The sequence below is a fragment of the Idiotropiscis lumnitzeri genome, chromosome 8 (genome assembly GCF_059441095.1).
Source record: "Idiotropiscis lumnitzeri isolate Australia: NSW breed Sydney's pygmy pipehorse chromosome 8, RoL_Ilum_1.0, whole genome shotgun sequence".
NCBI lineage: Eukaryota > Metazoa > Chordata > Actinopteri > Syngnathiformes > Syngnathidae > Idiotropiscis > Idiotropiscis lumnitzeri.
In genome coordinates, this window is record NC_142398.1 from 15,161,799 (window position 1) to 15,184,860 (window position 23,062).

The 23,062-nt window shown below is 40.0% G+C and overlaps 1 protein-coding gene across 3 annotated transcripts in view; it reads left to right on the plus strand.

The window, feature by feature from the left end:
• tbc1d1 (TBC1 (tre-2/USP6, BUB2, cdc16) domain family, member 1) overlaps nt 1-23,062 on the plus strand; it is a 33,778-nt gene that overhangs the window by 2,760 nt on the left and 7,956 nt on the right. The window contains exons 1-16 of one of the 3 annotated variants that reach the window (XM_088302980.1): nt 1,215-1,455; nt 7,192-7,794; nt 9,211-9,300; nt 9,383-9,487; nt 10,166-10,298; nt 10,391-10,482; nt 10,947-11,063; nt 11,184-11,306; nt 11,390-11,535; nt 11,903-12,175; nt 12,880-12,996; nt 13,342-13,455; nt 13,572-13,705; nt 16,983-17,180; nt 21,337-21,498; nt 21,887-22,045. In XM_088302980.1, coding sequence (XP_088159106.1) covers nt 1,387-1,455; nt 7,192-7,794; nt 9,211-9,300; nt 9,383-9,487; nt 10,166-10,298; nt 10,391-10,482; nt 10,947-11,063; nt 11,184-11,306; nt 11,390-11,535; nt 11,903-12,175; nt 12,880-12,996; nt 13,342-13,455; nt 13,572-13,705; nt 16,983-17,180; nt 21,337-21,498; nt 21,887-22,045 — 2,635 coding nt within the window. In that variant the 5' untranslated portion in view covers nt 1,215-1,386. Of the gene's footprint in view, nt 1-1,214; nt 1,456-7,191; nt 7,795-9,210; nt 9,301-9,382; nt 9,488-10,165; nt 10,299-10,390; nt 10,483-10,946; nt 11,064-11,183; nt 11,307-11,389; nt 11,536-11,902; nt 12,176-12,879; nt 12,997-13,341; nt 13,456-13,571; nt 13,706-16,982; nt 17,181-21,336; nt 21,499-21,886; nt 22,046-23,062 lie in introns of those variants that run through there. The other 2 variants (XM_088302978.1, XM_088302979.1) reach the window with 2 other exon arrangements.

Consider the following 23,062-nt stretch of genomic DNA (forward strand, 5'->3'; position numbering starts at 1 on the left):
TTGACTTTTAGATTGCTCGGCTAACGGCACTGATGTGCTCTTAAAACGCTCAAATGCGTGGGATAGCGCGGATTTTGAGATTGATTTTGAAATGAGCATTAGAATAACCGCTAGATGTCACTATTTCCTATTTGTTTGCATGTATCTGTTTTTTTTTTTAAATCATTCATTTCCAGTTGCCCAGTTAATAATCTAATTCTGACAAACAAGTTGATTTCATCTTCTTAAGTATACATTGCTGTTTGTTATTAAATACTTATCCGTTGCGTATGTTTTCATACTGCTTGACAAGAGGCTAATAAAAACTGAATACTAAATAGATTATGGTCTCTTATCATCACAGAAGATGAGGAAATCAGTCAACTTGCCAATAAATTCTGTTATACGTTTTATTGTGGTGCACTACAGTAGTCGATTAAATGGCTGCCCCAGTGAGCATAAGCGATTTGGAAAATGGATGTATGATTGCATTTTAGAATAAAACCATTCATTATTGACTATTGAGTAATTCAGAAGTATTTTCCTCCATCCATTTACTTTTGTGCGAGAAGTGGGTACACTCTGGACTGGTTGCCAGTCCATTCCAGAGCACATCTTTATAAAGAGAAAATTAAAAAAATATATATTCACACTCATAATGAATATAATGACATAATGAACCCAAAATGCATTGTGTGGAAGAAGAATAGGCTGGAAGCATGTGTTGAACATTTCAACTGCTCTCAGTAAGGCTGGATTGAGCCCAGATTTATGCTACTCAGGATAAAGATCACAAAAGTGTAATATTTTGAAAAAGCGGGACTCCAATAACAGCCACCTGTGGAACTCCACACGGAGGAGCCATCTATTTGTGAAATGAATTAAATCAAAGTTGAACACCCATTATTTTGAAGAATGCATGGAAAAATTGTCAAATAAAAGATGTACAAGTTGTTGTTTAGTTGTTAGTACTGTACAACCCAGGTGGTTTGTTCTCGTGTTTGGGTGTGTTCTCCACAGGAAACGTTTTACATTCATTCGCGAGTGTAACGGCGCAATTAAATCCACTGCAGGAGTGAGATTTGAGTGTGGGTCTTTTCCTCTTATTGGTGGATTTAGCCGCATTACATTTTGGGTTACCCGGACTGAAGACGGAAAAGACTCTGCTTTATGTACAAAACAAAAACACAAACCGAGTCATGTGCGATGGAGAGTGTGTAAGAATCGACTGGGTGGTCTTACTTTGGAAGGTAATAAACGGATGTTGGGGTGACGCTTGTTGGCTATCTTGACACTCAATCTCAGGCTTCTTGGAGTTTGGGAGACAGATCAATTTTGCAATGAAATAATATTGGAGCGGGGCATTTTGCCTTTGAACAATTTACGGTCGCTGTGTATGCCAAGTTTATGGCGGATGGGATGAAAGCGCGACTCCAGCGATTCAACCTGTTCAACCCAAAGCAGGGATCCAAACCTGTAAGTAGAGCTCTGGGAAGTTTTTTGACGAACTTTATGGGACATAGCGAAGTGGACCGCTGAGGCTAAAGTAGCCGACCCCGTTCGTGCTCGTTGATTTGCAAATTGTCTCAGTTTTGATATTAATTTCCAGTTCGTGTTCGCCAGTGTTTAAAAGCGAAAAAACACACATTGTAAAACTTTGTGGCATGACTACTCATTGGACGCCGCTTGTCGTGTAATTTTGCCCGTTTAATGCTGTTATCATTTTGCATATTAGCATGATATGATAGCTAACTCATCACTTGACTTTCGCTGGCATCACCGAGCAAATGTTTTGGAACGGAACTTTTCTTCGATGTAATGCAGTTATCAGAAGTGGCAAAGTTCTACGAAGAATGACGGATACTAGTGTGTACTGTCTGTCTGTTTGTCTAACAGAATAAATTTGAAAGTATTTAAGAACAAAAGTAAGCACGGATTTTTCAGTTAATTTTATAATATTTTTTACAATGCTGTTTAAGATATAACTGACCGTACAACTGGAAAAAAAAAAACTAAATTGGCCCAACCTAGGACACAACTCATTAGACAAACATCAGTCTTCGACAACGTCAAACAATTTTCTTAAATAAACCCATGGATGGGGAATATCTTACTTCTCCTAATTTGTTGCCGTCATTGTTTATACTCCCTGGTTCCTGTTACTCCATGTCGTCATTGCTGTCCCTGTTTTTCTTTTATATCTGTCAGACTTGACCTATCGATAGTATTTACTTTTTTTGTCATGTCATTATCTGTAGTGCTTAAAACGGGGGATCATTTGGGGTTTAAAATAATAATGTTGTAAATTAGAAGCATTTTTGTATCGTGTTCAAGAATCAAAGGAAGCTATTAGAACAGTCTTTGATTTGAAATATACTTCATATTTGGTGATTTGACATTATTTCCTAGATATTATTCGAGCAAATATTTGTTACAAAAAATAGTAGCTGAAAGTTGTGATTAATCGTGATTAATTACGGAATTTTATGCGATTAATTAGTTACAAAACATAATCGCTTAATGGCACTAATATATTAAATTTTTTTTTACAAATATTTACTGAACACTGATATACATAAAATAAAATATTTTGTTTTCTTTTGCTCTGTAGGTTGCTTTGTTACAGCTGCAGCTGTTTTGGAAGCACTAAAATTGAGTTTTATAACTCCGAGTCATGCCCCTTTATTTATTCAGGTTTGTTTCGTTATTTTTGTGTTTTCTCTGAGTTCCGAAACAAGAACTGAAATTCGGGGCCAGTTTCAGCATCTTTGATTTAGAAACTGAAATTTTCATAAAAACAAAAAAAAAACCTGAAAGTGGGTAGTAGCGTGACATAGCTGGGCCACTGTTAATGTTGAACGCTGGATATGTCAAAATATTCCAGTTTTTCCCAGCTACACAGACTTCTTTTAATCCCTCCATCTCGTTTTAGCTTCTTATGATGCATTCTATGAAATGTAGTAAAAACTACAGCGTGAGCTAGCACCGGCTTCCTGTATTTACATCTGCACTTAATTCGAAATGATTGTTGTTAATCGTCACCAATATTCACAACTGGATGACTCATTGTGATTATCACGGAGCTTTTATGGTGTCATTTCTTCTTGAAGAATTGATTGGGACTCAGCAGAGAAGAGCTTTGACTCCCATGCCAAATTACCAACGAATTATACCACTATTGACATTTGACACATCACAATGACTTCTTTATCCTTTATTTTTTTAATTTATTTTTTTTTATTTTTATTTTTTGGTTCCTCCTTTAATATAGTGATGTCAGTGTGTCTCCACTGGCAAACCATTTCAGTGACGTTTCCTGATCTCTTGTTTGTCACTTGCTGTCTTCCTGTCTGCTATGTGCCTCCTGAACTTTGAGCCGTTGTGGGCTTTGGCTGTGCTCCACAAGGCACATGACTGTTGGGAGCTACACAAGTGGGACAATCTGCCGATGTGTGAGGATTCGCTAAGTTAGACGGAAAGAAATTGGCTGAGTTTCAAAGCACATTTGCTTCTTGGAATTTTCATATGACATTTAGAAATCGTATCGCCATGGCAGTCTACATAGGTCATAGGTATCCCGGGATTGTCATGTTCCAATTCCTCTTCAACGTGTCACCTTGTGAGTGGATGGCCAATGAAATGAAAAGTAATGGAATCTAAATACATGGATGCATTTGGAGATCTTAATTATTTTCATGACATCTATACTCCTCAACCTTCTCCGTATTTAGAATAAATAAAATGTTGTGTGGGTTACTTGTTTTTGCTATTTGCCAGAAATTGATGTAAAGCACACGCTAATCACGGCAAGTTTCTCAAAATAGGATTTGTTCTTGACAAAGCACGCAACGGAAGGCCTACTAGCTACTCCCACCACTTATGAATACACCAAATTCTTAGTGTATATTGTAATGTGCGATGGAGCAGCCATAAAGCTTCTCAAACTGGCGCTAAAATACATTTGGGGGGGACAGAAAAACTCATTGCTGGGCTTCAGTTTTGTGAAGCTGCTCAAATGTCCGTTGGTGAGCCACGGACAAGAAGGGAATGTTGTGCTTTTAAATATTTTAAAGCTAATAGAGTCACGTCTGTCTGAATGACACCTGATACCTAACAGGCAGTGTGTCGCCTTTTGGGACACCCTGTATTTCTCAGTGTTATGGCAATGCAACCTGATGTATTTTTAGAAGTTTAGGGCTCAGAAACCAGATTTGTAACCTGGATGAGAAATTTAAGGAATCCTTGTAATTCGGTATCCTCACCCTTTGACAAACACTGAAACTTTTGTTGTCTGTCTGCCAGAATTGCAGCTTCTCTTTCGCTATGGTGGGACTTGTGTAACTTCCCAGTTTTTGAGGTCACAACTACAGTAGCTCTATTTAACGCTGGCTTCATGCTTTTTTAGTACTGCTGCTTTCGTGAGAGCCCGTGACTGTGGATGGACACACTCGGGTTGTGTCCAGCTCACTTCCTGTCACAGGTCCCCCTTCATGGACATGTTTGTTGAGCTTCCATGAGTCTTACAGTGTGGGCTAGTATGTCCGGCTTCATGGCCTTAAGCGGAGCTCTGCTATGAAGTACTAGCATTGTTTTTTTTTTCCCCAGGTGAACCGATTTTTCTTGAAACATTTTGTCCAAATACGGAAATACCATTTTTATAATATTTTTTTCGATTTCTGTTGTATCATATGATTCTGGTCTGGTATGTTGATGTGACTTTGAGAAATTCGATTTAGTTTCAGTTGGATAAAGTGTTAAAATTGAGGTTGAAGTCAGTGTCACCCAATAACGATTTTTTTTTCCTCCAAAACCATGCAGACATAATGATTTGTTTTTGTTGTGAATGACCAAAAGCAAACACTTGGGCCTAGACTCAACTGACATACCATAAAGCCATTTTATTATTTGTGTTGAACAATCATGTTTAAAAAAAAAAAAAAAAAAGCAACATGGAAGTTCTTAACCAGAATCCATACTATGCCTGTACTCCCAACAATAAACACGAGCAGATAATCAGATCAATTTAAAATAAATTATTTTTATGGGGGTTGTTTGAGAAAAGCTTGCTTTTTACTTTATTAAGAATAGAATGTTGTCATTAATAAACCCTAATCTAATCCGGTGGCTAAATATCAAAGTCTACTATGTTGCATCAGAAATCGTTATTGTTTAGGAGTATGTTTGTACAGGTGCAGTGATTCTCATGTTGGCGGGATAATAGTCCAGCTCAAAATGAACATTTTCAAACATAGATTCTGCTGACAAAACAGATTGTTGGTCTTATCTATGAACGTTTGTCTCGAAACTGAATATGTGGTTGGTCTAATGCGTAATAGATAAGCTTTTTGCTGATAACAAGTGGATAATAGAATCATTTGTATCAGTTCAAGTCGTCGAGCGCTTCAGCACATTGTGTAATATACATTTTAGATTTTTAAAAAAAATTATTTTATTTTATTTGGGGTAAGTGGCAATACTAGAAGTGTCTAGACAATGTTAACTCTTTACTTCTGTTCTCTGAATGACTCCTCAATAGCTTTTAAGACAGTGTTTTTGGCGTGATAGAAATAGCGATGGGAAGACTTTAATCAAGCAAGGGTTTTATGTTGGAGGACTGATAAGTGATGCCACTCGCATACCAGGATGATTTTAAAAACAAATAGAATCGAGGCTTCAGGGTAAGCAACATGTTGTTGCTGATATCTACAAAGTGTGGGCAGTGAACAGAGACTTTTAAATCCTAAAACTGAAAACCGGCCTCATTCCTTTTTACCAGCTTAACCTGAAAACAAAGTCTGCTTCTGGAGCTATGTCAGGAAAGCTATTGTTCTGAATACAGCTGCGTAAAGTTCCTTGCCCCGACAAGACAGAGCAGGATTTGGCAGGAAAGAAGTAGTTGCTGCTCGGGTACCTCACATTAATGACATCACTCATGTGACTCAACCAAATCAACTTCCTCCACTGTCTTCTGTGCTCTGGTGGTGTAATATTGCAAGGTCAAACTGCACATGTGACCGTCATCAAAGGTTTCCGTGTGACTTGTGTTGTTATCAGTAAGGCGGTTGTGACATACGTGGGTCATTTAAACGTGTGTTTTAGACTGCACCAGGATATGACCTCAACGGTGACAAAATACTTTCTTTTATCTGTGAATATGAGCATTTTTAATCCACATATCTGATGGCTGATTGACTTTTACATTTAACAACTTAGAGAAAGAAAAGTCAGAAAGGCATTTTGGTGCATGTGGTTTCCCACGTTGGCCCCAAAGTAATAACTCGGAATAAAGCTTTCTCCAAATAATACTTGAAAACTGTTTAAAAAAAGCTGCCAGCATCTACTTATTTTGAGGAGCAATTATGCACTAACCCTTATTTCACTATATGCTGGTACAGATTGTCGCTATAAGTACTAAATTAGCGTTGTCATAGATTTGGCATCAATACTATACCTGAGTAAATTACCTCAGTGCGGAAACATCATAGCAAAGATTTACAAAAGTGATCAATGGTATGATTGATAGGATAGTCAATTCTAAAAAGATTAATTCGTGCAGTGCTTCTCAAATAGTGGGGCCCCTTGGGGGTGCTTATGAGCCTGGAGAACATGCTTTTTCCCCACTGTTCAACAATAAAGTGTGATTGCACATCCACTCCAGTAGGTGGCAGTAGTGCTCTCATTGCCCATTGTGCACAGCGAGTATTAACTCTACGGTGTAGTTTTGTTTTGAAAGGAAAATGCTATTTATAGCTGCGGTGGAGAGTGCGTGTTGGGGCGCGATTTTTTTTTTTTTGCTAGGGGAGGCGTAACAAAATATTTGAGAAGCGCTGCATTAGTGAAACGCCTTAAACTAAACTTAAGTGGTAGTACTCCTTGTACACTTCTGCTGCACATGATTGCACACTGATATGTAGGTGCCCTGATAAGTTCAAGTAGTTGTTTAAGAAGTCATTTAATATAAAAAATGCATTTAAAAAAATATTTCCAATACTTCCCATGCTCAACTCTGATTTTTTTTACCATCGCCATAAAAATGCTATTAAATTAAATTGATGAACTATTGTTCTCTAAATTGCTATGTTGCATGTGTACAATTGCTTTTAAGATGTATGATGTTGTGTTTTCGCATTAAAAAAAAAGCTACATTTCTGCATGCATGTCAAATTTAGACATATCAGCTCACCATTCATAGTGCCCGTTTATGTCTTTCAGGTCCCTGAGATCATCAGTACACTCAGGCAAGCTGGCAAAAGTTCCGCCCGCAATGATGACACCCTCACAATTCCCAACAACACTTTGGCCGATCCCGGAGACACGAAGCCATTGGAAACGCACATCACCTTTTCTACTCTTCCCGCAGCAGCTTCTGTGGCGAACAACCCTGCCCTGTCCCCGACAACTTTTGCCAAAAAGTTCGAGGTGCTCTTTTGCGGCCGTGCGACTGTTGCTCACAAGAAGGCCCACCCTGCACTAATTGACGAATGCATCGAGAAGTTCAGCCAGCTAGCTCAGGGCTCAGGGACCACTAAAAGAGGGGTAAATGCCGGCGGATTATTCGGTGGACTGAAGAGGGCATTAGCCTTCCAGTCTAACGGACAGGGGAGTCCTACTTTCGGTAACGATGCTACTGGGAGCCCCACCAATAACAAACGACCGCTGCTGTTCAAACGGGACCCCAGCTTCCCATCACTACAGGCCCTGGATGAGAATGGACTCTCACCGGAGCTTTCGCATACCAACACTACAGAGTCACTCACTCACTCACCTGGGGTGCAGCCCACCAGCTTGCAGGAGAACAGGACCATGCTGTTCACGGTACGGTCATAAAATATCCGTTATTAGTCATCTAGAACTCACACTAGTAGTACAGTATGAAATCTGGGTGGTGGGTTTTAAGCCCCATTTTTAATACATTGGATTCATAGTTGGGTCAAACCTTCTTTGTTAATCCAATAAAAATCAACTCTTAACAGTTGAATTTCAGCAGACATTATTATTGTAACCCGAGTGCTGTATTTTTTTACTAGGTGCTAACTGTGCTTTAAAGGCTAAGTCAACCCCCAAATTTTCTTTACAATATATTCTAAGGAGGCCCACTAGTCCAAACATGGCATTCTGATTAATATTTTATTTTTGGTATATGAGTTAATCAGTAAAATCCACCCATTTTTAGCCATGTCAGGGTGCCATTTTGTCACTTCTGTCGACTTGAAAATGACATCAGCTGTCAGGGCTCACGACCAATCATGTTTCTGAATCTGTTTCTGGTCATTAGCTGAGTCCTGAGCAACCGTGATTTTTCAGTCGGCAAAAGTGAGAATATGAGCCATAGTATGAGTAGAGTGTGTCAAGCTAGACATGCATAAGCTATGCAAGTAAACAAAAGTGAAAAAGAACAAAAAAGACAGATCCCAGTGTGACTCAGCTCTTCTAACGCTGACTGCTGCTGAACCCGAGCCAAGGCGCACTGTCCTCATTGACCTTTCTTTGACCTTGGTCACCCCCTGCCAGCGCGGATTTTCCTGTTTATCTATCATACAGGAAATGGTCACCACCGACAAGGGAAACCAGCAGAAGTCTTTGCAGTGCTGCTCAGCAGATACCAACATAGCATTCTTTTAGTCTTCCGCTCCAGGAAGGAGACGGTGACCTCATTGTGGTGATATCATTACCTCACATTTCTTTCCTATGAAGACTCGTTAAATCCATGGATTCTGCTGTAGCAGAGCAGTGAAGGGGAACCTCAGACAAGAATAACCTCCGATTCTGAGGACTCAACAGACGTGAGATCGCTAGCTCATTGCGAACCACCCAATGCCCTCTTGAGGCTCAGCAGTGATAGTGACTCATCTTGTAATTATGTTTTGAATGGAGGGACATTCACTGGAGCGGAACTATCTAGGCAGAGAAGAAATGAGACTGTCATTTTACACGTTTGATGGTTTTTAAAGAAATGTAAAAGATTATACCGTATTTGCCATGTGGTCATTAATCAAACCTAATTCAATGGCCTACTTCACCCTTTTCAGCAAGATTTCCCGTCTGTGTTATCAGTGTATTCTGAACTCTTCCCGCTGTGTGATTCACTACAAGTTATTGCGAATGTCAAAATTCCCCTCAATGAAATCAGGTTATGGGTGGTGTGATTCCTGATTGATGTGTGCATACAAGGTGACTTTTTGAAATGTATTTGTGCAGCATGCATGACAGTAAAAAGTCTTCCTTTTGTAGGTGGGCAGGTCACAGATCTTTTTGGTGAGTCCAGACACTAAGAAGGTTGCCATCGAAAAGAGTTTCCGTGAAATCTCTTTCTGCTCACAAGTATGTACCTTTTGGTTTTCTACGCAATTTGATATTAAGACCTGTCTAGTGTGACTTAACACTGCTAATGATCTCGTTGTAGGGGATTCGCCATGTGGACCACTTTGGCTTTATTTGCAGGGAGACCGTGGAAAGAGGAAGCTGCTATTTTGTTTGCTATATCTTTCAGTGTACGGATGAATCTCTGGTGAGATGTTTTTTCAAGGCTCTCAAATGTGCTAAATCTGGGTTTCCCCTGAGTTATCTAGCTGAATGGAATGTTGGGTAAATTAAAATCCCCCTGCTATTAGAGTGAGACCATGGTCACATGTATGCAGACCAAGTTTAAAAAAAAAACAACGGGTGGAAAAACAACACTGAAAATAGAGTTCTGGAAAATCTTCACACCACTCAGAGTATTCCAGAACGACTTTTTCTGGGACCTAAAAGGAAAATTTCCATGTGTAGAATGTACAAATAGACGCCATTAAAAGTAAACATTATTTGTTATGTGTTCTGATACATTTTATATTTCACACCAATTCCAAGATTCTTGTCAAAAAACTATCTATACAAGCTGCATAGAAAATTGTAGTTGAAAAGTGCAATTAATTGCGATCGGAAAATTTTATCACCTGATAGCACTATCATGTATAATTAATAATTAGCTCTTTGACAATGAAAAATATGATTGATATTGATATATATTTTTTGCAAAAGGAGAGGTTTAATTACAGTGCTTGTAGCTAATGATGTTTGTGAACAAGAGTAGATTTACCTTGCAGACATTTAAAAATGCATTTTTAGGTGGCGTGGTGCATCTTCTCTGATTGAAAACTCGCATCGTACTGCATGTCTTGAAAAGAAGCTTGTTGTGTTCTTGTAGGTGGACGAGATCATGCTGACCTTGAAGCAGGCATTCTCCGTAGCAGCTGTGCTGCAGAATGCAAAGAGCCAAAGCCAACCGTGTGACAGTTGTCCAATGCTGCAGCTCCACAAGCTGTGTGAAAGAATAGAAGGTAAGACTGAACAATTTACCATTCATTTCTCCCTGTGAAATTCCACATTTGACGGAAATAACTAAAAGTCTTTATTCTGGATCTCTCTTTAGGTCTAAATGCGGCTAAAACCAAACTAGAGCTTCAGAGACACCTGGCTAGTCTGGACAACCAAGATCAAGCTGAAGTCTTTGAGAGTACTCTGGTAATTTAGACCTGGCTGCAAAGTCAACTCCTGATGTGTACTTGTGGATGTGCTTGTGTTCTGGCGGGAGACTTTCTTCTTAATTACACTTAGTAAAACTACTTTTTTTTTTTTTTTTACATTCATCCATTTTTTTGGGGGGCGGGGGCTGCCCGAATGGATTAATGATTTTTACATTACATTCAAAGAGGAAAGTTAAATTGAGGTATGAATAATTTTAGTTAATAGCATGTCACGTGATGAATTAAACTCGTAATTCAAGGCACTGCAGCGTTTCATTGTGATCATCACTTATGATGCGGTCACATGGAATTTCAGTGTAGAAATAAACCTTGGCTGACATCTGCTGGTGATTTTGCTGTACTGCAATACTGCCGCGCATATTTCCGGTAGCCCTCAAAAACACTCAACGGAAATATGGATGATAAAAAAGAATATTTATAACCATGTCTTCTGTCTTGCAGAGGTCTCGTCCTAAGAGTGAACAGGAAGAAAATGAGCTTACGATGGCATCTTTGAGAAATTTGTATGAAGAGAGACAGAAGATTCATCACCACACTCTGCCAAAGGATACCAAGCAGGTCATTTTTTTTAACATTACTATTTGATTGCGGTAAGGGTCTAAAAAAGCACGGCTGTCATATTTTCTTTGATCTGTTGCTCTGGAATTCACGACTGTCTCTCTGTGTGTGTATATGTAGAATGAGGAGGCGGCGGTCGCTCCAGTTGAGGTGCAGCAACAAAGTAGCAGTCGACAACGTCTTGAGCAGTTTAAGAGTCGAGCGAAGCGCTCTCTAACGGAGTCCTTGGAGGGTATATGGAAGGTATTCTTTTAATTAGACTCGTTTTAAAGTAGTTTTGTGTTTTTATACCACATTGAGCAGCTATCCTCATTTGTTCTTGGCAGGGAAGCAGCAAGGCCGTCGCTCAAAGGGGCAACACTGAAAGAAGCCAAAGTGTATCCTCCATTTCTACTGTCAATAGCCAGGACCAGTCCCGCTCAGATGACATCCGATCTAATGACTCCCAATTACACCCCGCCAGCCCGCTCAGGTAAACACGTCTGCATAATGCTAGGTTTAGACCGAATGCAAAATGTCGAGCCAACCCGCTCGTCTCCCATTGTTTCAAGCAAAGAAGAGGAGGGGCTCCTCCTCCTCCTCTGACAATCAGTTCAATGCAATCTTTGGTGATGATTTCACAGCTGTAACAAGTCAACCCACTCAACAAATATGCCAATTTCCTCACTTCCCTTTTTTCAAGCCTTTTTTAATCTATGGCTTGTGTATAACCCCAAAGAGTCATGTTACACCAGAACCTTCTTGAATTCAATTGAAAGTGCGCTTATTACACTGTAATACTACTAATATTACTCAAATGCCTAATACTAAACATTACTAAACTCTTTTTCCCTCCTCAGGAGCCACAACTCAACAGGAAACCTGAAGCAGCTTGACCCCTTTGCTTCCCCATCTTCCTCCCCCTCCTCCTCCTCCTCTCTGCCTGGTGACGGTCAGCCGAGGGGCTTCCGAAGACGGGCCAGCACCTTCAGCCACTCCCCTACGCACTCTTCAGCAAATGATTCACCGGCACGGACTTTAAACTATACGCCACAGCAGGACGCTGCAACTGCTTCAAAACCCAAGCTCTTACGACACTATTCCGTCAGCACTGACACGCCACACCAGAGCAAGTAAGAAGCACACGATCATCTTTGTCACCTCTGGGTGGCAGGAGGAATCGGGATTATTCCTGCATTTGCTGGAAACAAAATAATAGTGTACAGGCGTCACCACTCACTCCTGTCCTGTGAGAGTTGTATTTAGCTGAAAAATGATTTGACACTTTCCCAATACTAGCGTTTTGTAGCGCCGCGGCTGCTTTTCGCGCACCTCAGGTGATAACGAGGACACAAGGCTTTTCATATCTCCTTTCACATTGACACAAGGACGTTGAAACTTGATAGCGTGGGTTGTTTTTCAGTTTGGAATGTTCACTCTTCTGTTATTTTTGCACTATTTATTAACAGAACTTATTCTCCCACTCGTTAGAATTTTCTAGCAGGCAAAAATAAAGGCAAACTTGGATCACTACCAATCAATTATTCAAAATGCTTTTAAGTACACAATAGAGCAGTAGGTGGCTATCTTAAATACTTTTGACACACAATAACAATTGACTTGGAAATTTCCCTACTGCCTGACTATCCATTGTCACGACAAAAAAATTATCATACAACTAAAAAAAAACAAAATATTAATTTCTATGAATGTGGATGTCACATAAGAGTTAAATGCTCACATTCTTTCTCTTGACGTCCCTCTCTCCCTTCACACATTGCTGTGCACTGTCGGACTTCAGATTTATTTGACTCTCCACATTTGCACTACTTCTCAGACGTGTTCCATCCGACACCGCCCTTCCTCCCGTTCCTATCTGCTCCTCATCCTCATCCTCCTCTCCTCTACTTCCTCCTTCCTCCCCTTCAACCGGAGCAAGGCTCAGTAAGAGACGGTGAGAATGTTGCACTGCTTTCGCTTGCACTGTTGCATACAGTGTGAATTGTTGCGTTCAGATTTGTATGCAAAATTGTTCATGGCTTCTTCTTTACTTATTTTCTGAATATTCATGTAAGGCCCAGTTCACACAGAGAATTGCAGGAATAGATTAGAAGATTTGAATCAGCTGTCACATTAAAAAAAATGAAAGATGTAATCATATCAAACCAAAGTGCTGCATTCCATCAAGCATCATCTCACAGCGGCTTTAACGTATTTATTGCAAACTGCAAAGTGTCTCTGTGTGAACGGGACCTGTGTCTCTCTTTTCATCCGCTTCCACTCATATCGTCTACATCAGTCCTCTGGGCGGACTGCGTGCTCGACTCCACTCCTCATCCTCTGTTCCTAATTTTTTGAAATTTCAATTCCTGGCCCCTGTCGAAGAAAATGACTGTCCAGAAACAAAGAGCAGGTATACAGCATGTATATCAAATGAACATACCAATGTCTGTGTGAAATCTTAAATTTTGGGGCACATATACTGTATGTGTATTTTCACGGGAGACCATTTTGTCACTTTGTTTTTAGAGATGTGGCAGCCCTCTTTGTATCAGGCGCCGAATGTGAACTTGGGGAAAGCCCTATGCGCAGTCACCGACACTCCTGGAGGCAACAGATCTTCCTGCGCGTTGCAACCCCTCAGAAAAACACAGATGTTAATGGTAAGGAGTTATTGGATCATCGGCAAGCTATGATTTGATGTAAAACTATGGAAGTCGTGTGATAAAATTGGACTCAATCATTTTAAGAATTGGATAAAACCTGCACAATATAAGCTTTATTTTTATTTATTTATTTATGTTTGTCGTGAAACTAGGCCTCTTAACGTTAACACATTAATGCTCGTGATTGTTCTGTAATTATTTACAAGGAAAATAAAATATAATAATATAATATAATAATAAAAAACGCAATTTAACCCTAAAACTAAGTACAACTTTCTCCCATTTGTCCTCCTACGTGGGTGTTTTCATTCCGGAGATAAATGCACGGCACATGCAGAGAGAATGACCCAAGTCCCCTTCACAGAAAATCTGTGTTTTAAAAAGAATTTAATAACCATTGTTACTTCATGTGTTTGTCAGCTATTTAAATCGGAATTTAATTTTTGAGACACTGTCAGTCTATGAGCAACTCAGGAAATCAGTTCAAGCTCTGCTCTGTAAATAGACGCTTCCCAGAACGAGTTGAGTTGTGAAATAAAGTTTAAAATCTCTGAAGTATTTCTTCATTCAAACACCATACTTTTGATGTTAAAACAAAATTTAAGTCTGTATTTTTTTTAACACAATACTTAACATAATCCTTCAACTGATGCAGTAATCGAGTCTTTCCATGTTGTGTCACTCTTTCATCTGAAATGATGTTGACATGCGGAAAGAGTAGAGGAAGGGAGTAGATACAAGTAGTTTTCTCCTCCTAGGTGTGAAATGTCTTCATTTTTATCATTGTCACAGCCAGTATAGATCATCTGCATATCATTAAATAAAGGAGATTATTTCCTACTGTGATACAATTGGTTAATTAATAAACACCACAATCAATTCATCAAGAACCATTCCTCTTTAAAACTTTACCGATACCTTCAGTTCGTCTAATCTCAACAAACCGTCGCTTTTGTTCAGTAGCGGGAATCATGCTTGTGCCTGCCCGTCTTCAGATCTTGTGTTGTGATAATTACGCTGCATGTACTTTCGGTGTAGCTTTGGGATAGTGTGTGACATTGAATGTTTGACAAATGAGGCCGTTTGGTATGTCACACAGCTCCATTGCTTTAGAAACGGGACATTGTCTCAACACAGCATTTAAAGACAAAATAGTTCTCATTTGATTGTCCTGAAATCTACGCTTGTCGACTTTCAAAATATGTCAGTTGTTGTTTTTCTTGTTTTGATCAATGGTGCTATTGACTTGCATTAATTTGCAAAGTGCCATTGAAGGTGGAAAACCCTTCATCTGAACTGCTTGGATTGGGTGTGTATTTATTTATGCGTGTGCATACATACAGTGCATTAGCTCATGGGTGTGTTTCTGTATTTGTGTTAGAGAGGGCGTTGGAGTCTCAAGGTCGTGTTGACTGTCCACATAGACAGCGCCAAAGAAAAGCGCCAGCCTTGTCGACCCACTTTGCATGCTGTGTGTGTGTGCGTAAAGAAAAGATAAAGCGGTGTGTTTATTCAGGGTTGTGCCCCTGACTTTTTTTTTTCTTGTTTGTTTTTTTTTTTTTTGCCATTAATTTTAGGATTAACGCAGCATTTCATTATTCCAGATTTGAAAGCATGTTGATGGGACTGGTTTATTCAGACAAAAGCACTGTCGGCATTGCATGATAACCGCAGATCACCAATTTAAGGGGTTTTATAATTCAGTTTTATCATCCAATGGTACCAATGTACCAATATTTGATTGAAGTAAGGGTCTTGATCCGTGTCTTGTGATGGCAGTTGTTTGTTTGAATAGGGGTGTGTGTGGGGCGAGGGGGGTGTGTACATTTACTGTGGCTCACACACTGCTGAAGATTGGTTGAAGTGGTGCAGTCTTAGTCTGACAAACGCATGTCTCTCGGAGACGTGTGCCCGCGCGTGTGTTAAGAGCCTTATGTTTGCTTAGTGACTATGCTGAAAGTTTCAAGCACATCCTTGACAGCCTCCCCGGCAGACAGAAGGTAGACATCAACGTCACCCTGTGGCACAACGAGCAGTATTGTTGTCATGAGTGTTGTTGATGTTCAGTGTATGTTGGTGAAGTGCCATCTGGTTGGTTGTCGCTGGGTGTCCTTCATCCAGACGACGCAGGGTATTTTGAGGTTTGGGATCCACCCTGTACTTTAGGGTGGAGTCTCACAACATTTTTTTTTATTCTTAGTGTTGCGTCCATTTGTGTCAAAATATACATATCTATGTTTAGCTTTTTTTTTTTTTTTTTTTTTTTTTTTTTATTTTGCTTGAGATTCCCGAAAGGTTGAGAGCAGAGGTCTGCCAGCCTTTAGACTTGTGCTGTCATAAATATGTTTTTGTGTGAATACACCACATTGTTTTTCACCATACAGTATGTTGTTTGTTTATTTTTATTTCTTAAAGCTTATCTAAGTGACTGGACATTCTTAGGCAATATCGTGATGAATATATCTGACGATGATTGTTCATTTATTATCAGGATGTTTTTTTTTTGTTAGATCTTTTTAATTGTTATTAAATTTTTTTTCATGTTCATGGTTTTATTACTTCGAGTAATTACAGTTGACGGTTATTGTAATATAAAAAAAATCCTGTGGATAATAATAGTCAGTACCTGTCTCAAACCTTCGCCATCATAAAAGCTTTATATACCCTGTGGGTTGTTTTTATTGATGCTAATTTCCCCAGCTGTCATTAATGTGTTACGATTAGTTAACTGCTGTACACAGAATAAAACTAAAACCCATTGAAGGCAGATGACATAACACAAAACAGAGATTAATTGTCGACAAGTGTCTCTCGTCATTCCAGCGCCAGTGATTAGCCATCAAGTGCATCTGCTTAGCAAAATGTGAAGTGTGTACAATATTGATATTCCATTCCTATAATATTGTAATTTGCGTCATTTATTTTTCTTCATGTTCCCTTTTAGCTCTCCAAAAAAAATCACGTCATGTATGAGGCTATAAATCATGCTGATCACCTCCTACGTTTTGATTTATTAGCTGTAAGCTGTAAATTTCGACAAAAGTTGGTTGAACTCCAGATTGTATGAGAGGCATTCCACTTCCAAGTTCCGCTGTATTCACTGACTGTGCATGTGATTCCATTTACATTTGTGAACAATGTGTGTATTTGAAATGAGCACTTTTTTAAGAGTCAAAATGTGAACTTCTCCCCTGGTCATTGCACCAGCAAACACCTAAACTTGCTTACATGTTTTCTGATCTCGTCTCATTCCATAAAATCTTGTGCCTTTCAGAGCGTGGAGACGGTCTAGATGGGGGTCGGGCATGTGTGGGCCAAGCTGTCGGTTCAGGAAGTGTGGACATGCCCATGAGGGTTCTGCCCGAAGAGCGAACCAGAAGGAGCAAAGAGGAACTGAGGGGACTATGGAGGACTGCCATCCTGCAGCAAATCCTCCTGCAAAGGATGGAACGAGAGAACCAAAAACTACAGGGTGAGTTGAAGGCTTTGACAACTGCATTTGCTCCCACCCTTGCAACTGTTCACACACAAAAAAAAACTGTCCCAACATGTGCTGTCTTTATGTTACGTTAATAATAATGTCACATAAGTCTAATCCTCATGTGTGGCTGTCTGCATTTTCAAGATATGCTTGCACATGCATGATTGGTGATTAAGTGCACATCTGTTTTGATTTTCCTTACACTCGCTACAAAATAACACATTGTAGACATATAGATGCGTTTGTCCCCCCCCCCCATGTTGTTTGGCGCTTGCCACATCCAAATGTGTGCTAAATGCCCCACCCATTTCCTGACCCAGTTAGCTTCTATCAATGCGAAGCTTAGTATGTGCCACACCCTGACTGCCTTATTGCCTGCTCAGCAAGGTGTTGCTCTTATACGTGGGTCAAGAGTGATGTAAGAAAACCAAATCAAGTCTTTGACCACACTCTTGTTTTGACCTTTCCTGTCTGTATCACATACAGGCCAAACACAACTTGTTTAGTTGTGTTTTCTTCCTCTGTAAGGTTGGGAAATACCTATATGGCAGTTATGTGTCTGCGTGGAACTTGATGGAACTTGGCTCCCTGTCGCCGTCGTCTAGCCATTTTTCCGCCACATATTAGTCTGTGGAATAAGATTTAATTACAACGACAGGCACCGTACGTCACAAGCATTAAAGTACTGCCAAGAATCTAAAGTTGAAAACATACAGTTTCGGGAGGCTAATTGACTTCTGATTTGTTAGTTTTTTTATTTCCCTAAGTAGGAAATAATTGGAATAAAAATAAGGGGTGGAACGAATATTGATTTGAATCGGAAAATCAGTTTTGATGTGACAAACCGAATCTAGTAAAATCGTTGCATCCTTGAAACGTATCGCATATAGAAAAATGTACACCAGTTATAAATTGGTTTGAAGTTGCTGATGATTTGTTGTTTCTTTGAATTTAATAAATTTGGATAGTTTATTTAATTGAATCGTTACATTTTAAAATCATTCCATCCTCGAATCGTTTCGTAGCCCATCAATCAAGAATTATGGAATTGTCTTTTGTAGAGAGATTTCAAATGCACATTGCTACTCTTGTCCACTTCAACCTGTGAAAATATTAAAACATTCTGCACAATATTTTCGATCAAACGTGAGCTCATGTTTTCAAAAAACCATGAGCATGTCCACAAAATGAAAAATAAAAAATAAAAAAAACTTGCCGGTCGCTTTTTCACTTGCACAGGCTGAAGCAGACAAGAGCCTGAATGCGCGCTCGAACTCCAGTGGTGACTTGTCGTTTTCTAACATTTAGTTAAAGTTTTGTTAAGTCAGCACACAGGCTTGGATGAACACCTCTTCATCCAACCCCGAAGAAGGTGTTTTTTTTCCTTTTTTATTTTTTTGACATTCGGCATTGTGGTGCGGTGCTCTCTTTCGGAGCCACTTTGGAAGTGCCATTGTTGGATAGCCAAGCTTCACGACAGCCCTGCTCATCACCAGGAGGCGTTTTTGAACGTCTTAGTTTTATATTGATTTCTTGAAAATAAATTACCAGTAATTAAATTGAAAATGCAAGCTGATGTAATTTTCTTATTAAAATAATACATTAATTGGAAAAAAAGAAACAGAAGAGGTCTTTATCACCTCCTATTTAATTATCCCAGGAGACATGGATTGAAGCAAAAACTCTGTCTGATGTGAAAGAAGTTGTGAGTCATTGAAATTTGTTGAAAAAGCAGTGACTTATCTCTGTCTGTCTCTTGTCTCTTTTATGGGTCAACTCTGTGTGTGCACGCGTGGGTGTGGATGTGGGAGTGTGTGTGCGCTTGCGTGTGTGTGTCTTGGCGTCTGTGCATGCGTCAGCCAGCTTCTGGGTGTAGTGTCAACACTGCTTTTTGCGTGTTATCAAGGGAGGAGTTTTCCAGAGAAAGGCAGCTCTGCTATAAGAGGTGATAGCGTTCTGCTGGACTTGACCAAGAGCTTGGCCACAACTGGTCAGCGTTTCCTAATGGACTTGACTCCAAATAAAAGCAATAGTTAACAGCAGTTTTGCTCGGTCATCCACACACTACTGTATTATTTGAATTTGACAATTTTTCTGTTCAACACTGTCACTCATAATTAAGCTTGTTACAGCTGGCGCGTTCTCACAAGGACATCACATGATTTTTTTTTTGCCAATTTTCCGGCGCAGGGGATCTTTGGTAATCACATTGGTTGCTTATTAACACCAAATAATCCCTGCTTTTTCCTGGGGGGTTTTGAAAGCATTTTTGAATCATGCCGTGGCCTCGTTCACTCCTCTACTGTCGTGCGATGATGATGTCATGCTTAGCACATCTGCCAAGTTGCAGCAAGTCACATTTAGAAAGACATGGACGGAGAAAAGGGGTGTGGGAAAGCAGTTGACACATAAGACAAATAGATTTTGAGAAAGCAAAGCGAGTTGAGTTTCAACACGACAACGACATGAGAAGAATGGCGCTGTGGGTTAAGAGATTGGGGAGGCGGTGAGAGGAAGGGTGTTGTCAAAAACAGGAACAGATTAGGGCCTCTGGGTGTACCCTCACCTTCTTTGATCATGGCTGTTAACGGAAATTTAGATTTTTTTTTTTTTTAATTTAGATTTCTTTTTTTTTTTTACTCGTGTGATTGTTCAGTCAGGGGCTGCAAATGTAACTTGCCCTTAATACGTAACCGTCCTATTAAATAAAATGTGACCTGTTACAAACATCCACATTGGAATCTGATTGATGGCTGACTTCTACGCATGTGGTCTATGTTGACTTTTCACTGTGAGTCTTTTAAGAGTTGGAAACCTATGTCCTTTTTAAAATAACTTTTCTGTGACTAAAGGGTCATTGGCAGCAGGAAAAATATGCTCCTTATCTTGCTCTAGATGTTATGACAATGTCAGGGTTATTGGCAAACCTTTCCCCTAATATTTCCTGACGATGTTTTTCCTTTCTTGCGAGGAAGTAATTAATATTAGAGCATAATGCGTTTGAGCGTTGCCTGTCGTCAGTGAGCGGACGAACCTGTAGACAAATGCTGAACGGGGGTTTACTCTTTCTACGATGGTCCTCACCTATGATATTTTAAGATTATGAACCACGCGCAACATAAAAACACGTGGTCACGCGTAGGGCTGAACGGTTTCAGGCAAAGATTAAATTGTGTTTTTTCTGACTGATAATGCAATTTTGTTTCGAATCTAATAACAGATCTAGTCCTTTAGCGAAGCTTAATTGATTTAAAGAACAAAGACTTTTTTTGAGACCTACCTTTGCGTAAATTTCCCAGCACTCAAACCAGCGCAAACTACATATAAATATTTAATCTATTAAATAATAAACTTTTGACCTCATAAGCATCTTGTCCTGGCTGACCTAACTGATTAATTTCCAGATGTGGGTGTGTCCCCTGTAAAATTATTTTCCCTCAAGATGCTTATTAGTTGACCTGCTAATTTGCTGTTCATATCGTTTCTCTCCACTTAAACTCGGTTCCGCCCAGACTTATGTGAAAAGTGTACACCAAAAGAACTCTCCTGGAGTTTCGCTACCCAACATTTTGCTTAGTTATTAACATAGCTTCTTCTGTTCTTTTGCCCGGTGTTGCATGCTTTGACTATTCCTTTAATAATATCAATTCTTATTAGAAGTGCAGCTGATTTGCACTGAGTGAGAATGTTGAGCCGACCTGTCACAAGTAGCATGCCGCTTCTGATTGGCGAGCTTTGTGGCTACGGAGCGATATGATGTTGATGTGTGAGATAAGAGTTGTTTCTGGGTCTTTAACCAACAGATTCTGGACCGTAGAATACAGTCAAACTGCACATTTCCATTATTGTGGGCAGCCCAATGCACACCTGTACGATAATCATGCGATCTAATCCACATTGCTTTGCTGCATTTGTGATGTGGATGGAATTATCTGAGGAGACGTGCTCACTAGCACAGATTTAAACACATTTGCTCTTTTACGTACATCCAAAAGGTTGTCGATCTTGGATTCAGCTGCTGGAAAATGGGAGCCAAAGCCAAAGTTCTCTCAGCTCCACTGGTGGAAGCTCATGCACATGACAGCAACATGTGGTTCCTGCCAAGTCTCATGACTAACATGCATTTTACGTGTGTTGATGTTTGCAGCTTCTGAGAGCGATTTGCAGAACAAGCGTCTCAAACTGGACTACGAGGAAATCACTCCTTGTCTCAAGGAGGTCACGTTGGTCTGGGAGAAGATGCTGGGAACTCCTGGAAGGGCAAAGGTCAAATTTGACCACGAAACCATACATTTGTCTGTGGCACAAGGTGTGTTTGCTTTTTGTATATCAGTACTGGCTTTGCCACTATCTGCAAATATTGACCAAAGCTGACGGTACTGCCTGCGTAGTTCTGCCTCTTTCCTTATCAGCTGTGGCTCTTTCGCCCAGCTTTGCAAAAGAATCTAAGTTGATCCCATTCATCTTTCCCTCTGTACTGTCGGTATTTTTATTTTTTTTTCCCCTTTCCCTTTGTTTAGCAACTATGTTTGTGAGAAGAAAAGCGAGTCTTTCGTCAGCTACAACTTGTATTAATACCGAACTGGATCCTATTTGTTCCGCTCTGTTTTTTGTTCCGTAACTATTAACTGCATCCAAGTACTTTTTTACTCCAACTTCCTACACACCCTGTCCAACTCTTGTTCTTCTGTCGACAGGGGTGCCGAGGCAGCATCGAGGAGAGATCTGGAAGTTCCTGTCTGAACAGTACCTGCTCAAGCAGACGGTCCCTTCTCGGCCTCCGACCAACGACACGCCATACAAAGAGCTGCTCAAACAGCTCACCTCGCAACAGCACGCCATCCTCATAGATTTGGGTAACGCAGCACACTATACATCGGAACCTCGGGTTTTGCTCATTAGTCTGCTCCAGATAGTCTGACTTAAAAAATGACAGCTATTGAAGACTCTTGATAGGTGGAAGATGGCAAGGAGGGATGAGGGAGGGGCCATTTTTCTCCTTTGCCACTGGTCATTTTTTGAATTATATCACATTTTTTTCCTCTATTTATAAAACTGCTCTGGCACTTTGTAACTTTATGTCCTATTGTGTAAAAATGTGGTCCAATAGAAGGTGACGCATGTTCCACATAAGTTTTAGTTATCAGCTCTAGGCAACATCAACAACTCTCCCGGTCAGCTCGGCCGCAGTCAGGAGAGTTGGGGCAACAAATGTGCTACACATCCTGTCAAAAGTCAGTCCATCAAAATAAAGCACACCAATAAAATAAGTTTCTCGACACGTTCTATGGCCCTTGTATTTTGAAGCCCTGATCTTTGACCGGACGCCAAAGTTGCCCGGATGGAACCTTCCATTTTGGAATATTTATTTTTTTTAACTAGTTTTAAATAATTTAATAGTTAATCTTTTTTTTTTTCTGGAATGCCTGAACGTGGGGATGATGCTCACTCAACACGTAACAAAAGCAGACAGAGTCCAGAGCAAATGGCATGGCGCTTCGATTCCAGGAAATAGATAGCTGAGTCATGTGTTGTTTCATTGATTGAGTGTGCAACTCTTACGAAGACTACGGCATATGACAACCGAGGTTCTACTGTACTGTATGTATTTCGAATGCGACCTCAACATCTGGTTCACCCGCACAACTAAAGACATCCATTCAGCGATCACAAATTCTGCCGTTGATTGACAACAATGTCAACAATTTAACAATATGTTTATTTTTGTGGTTACAGTCTGTGAGTGTAGAACCGCGTTGCAAGATGCTCCTATTAGTGTGGTTCCGATACCGATAACAGTATCGGTAACTGTACCGATACTGCCTTAAAAGCTGGTACTGGGATCGATGAGTACCAAACAGTCTGGGCCCGAT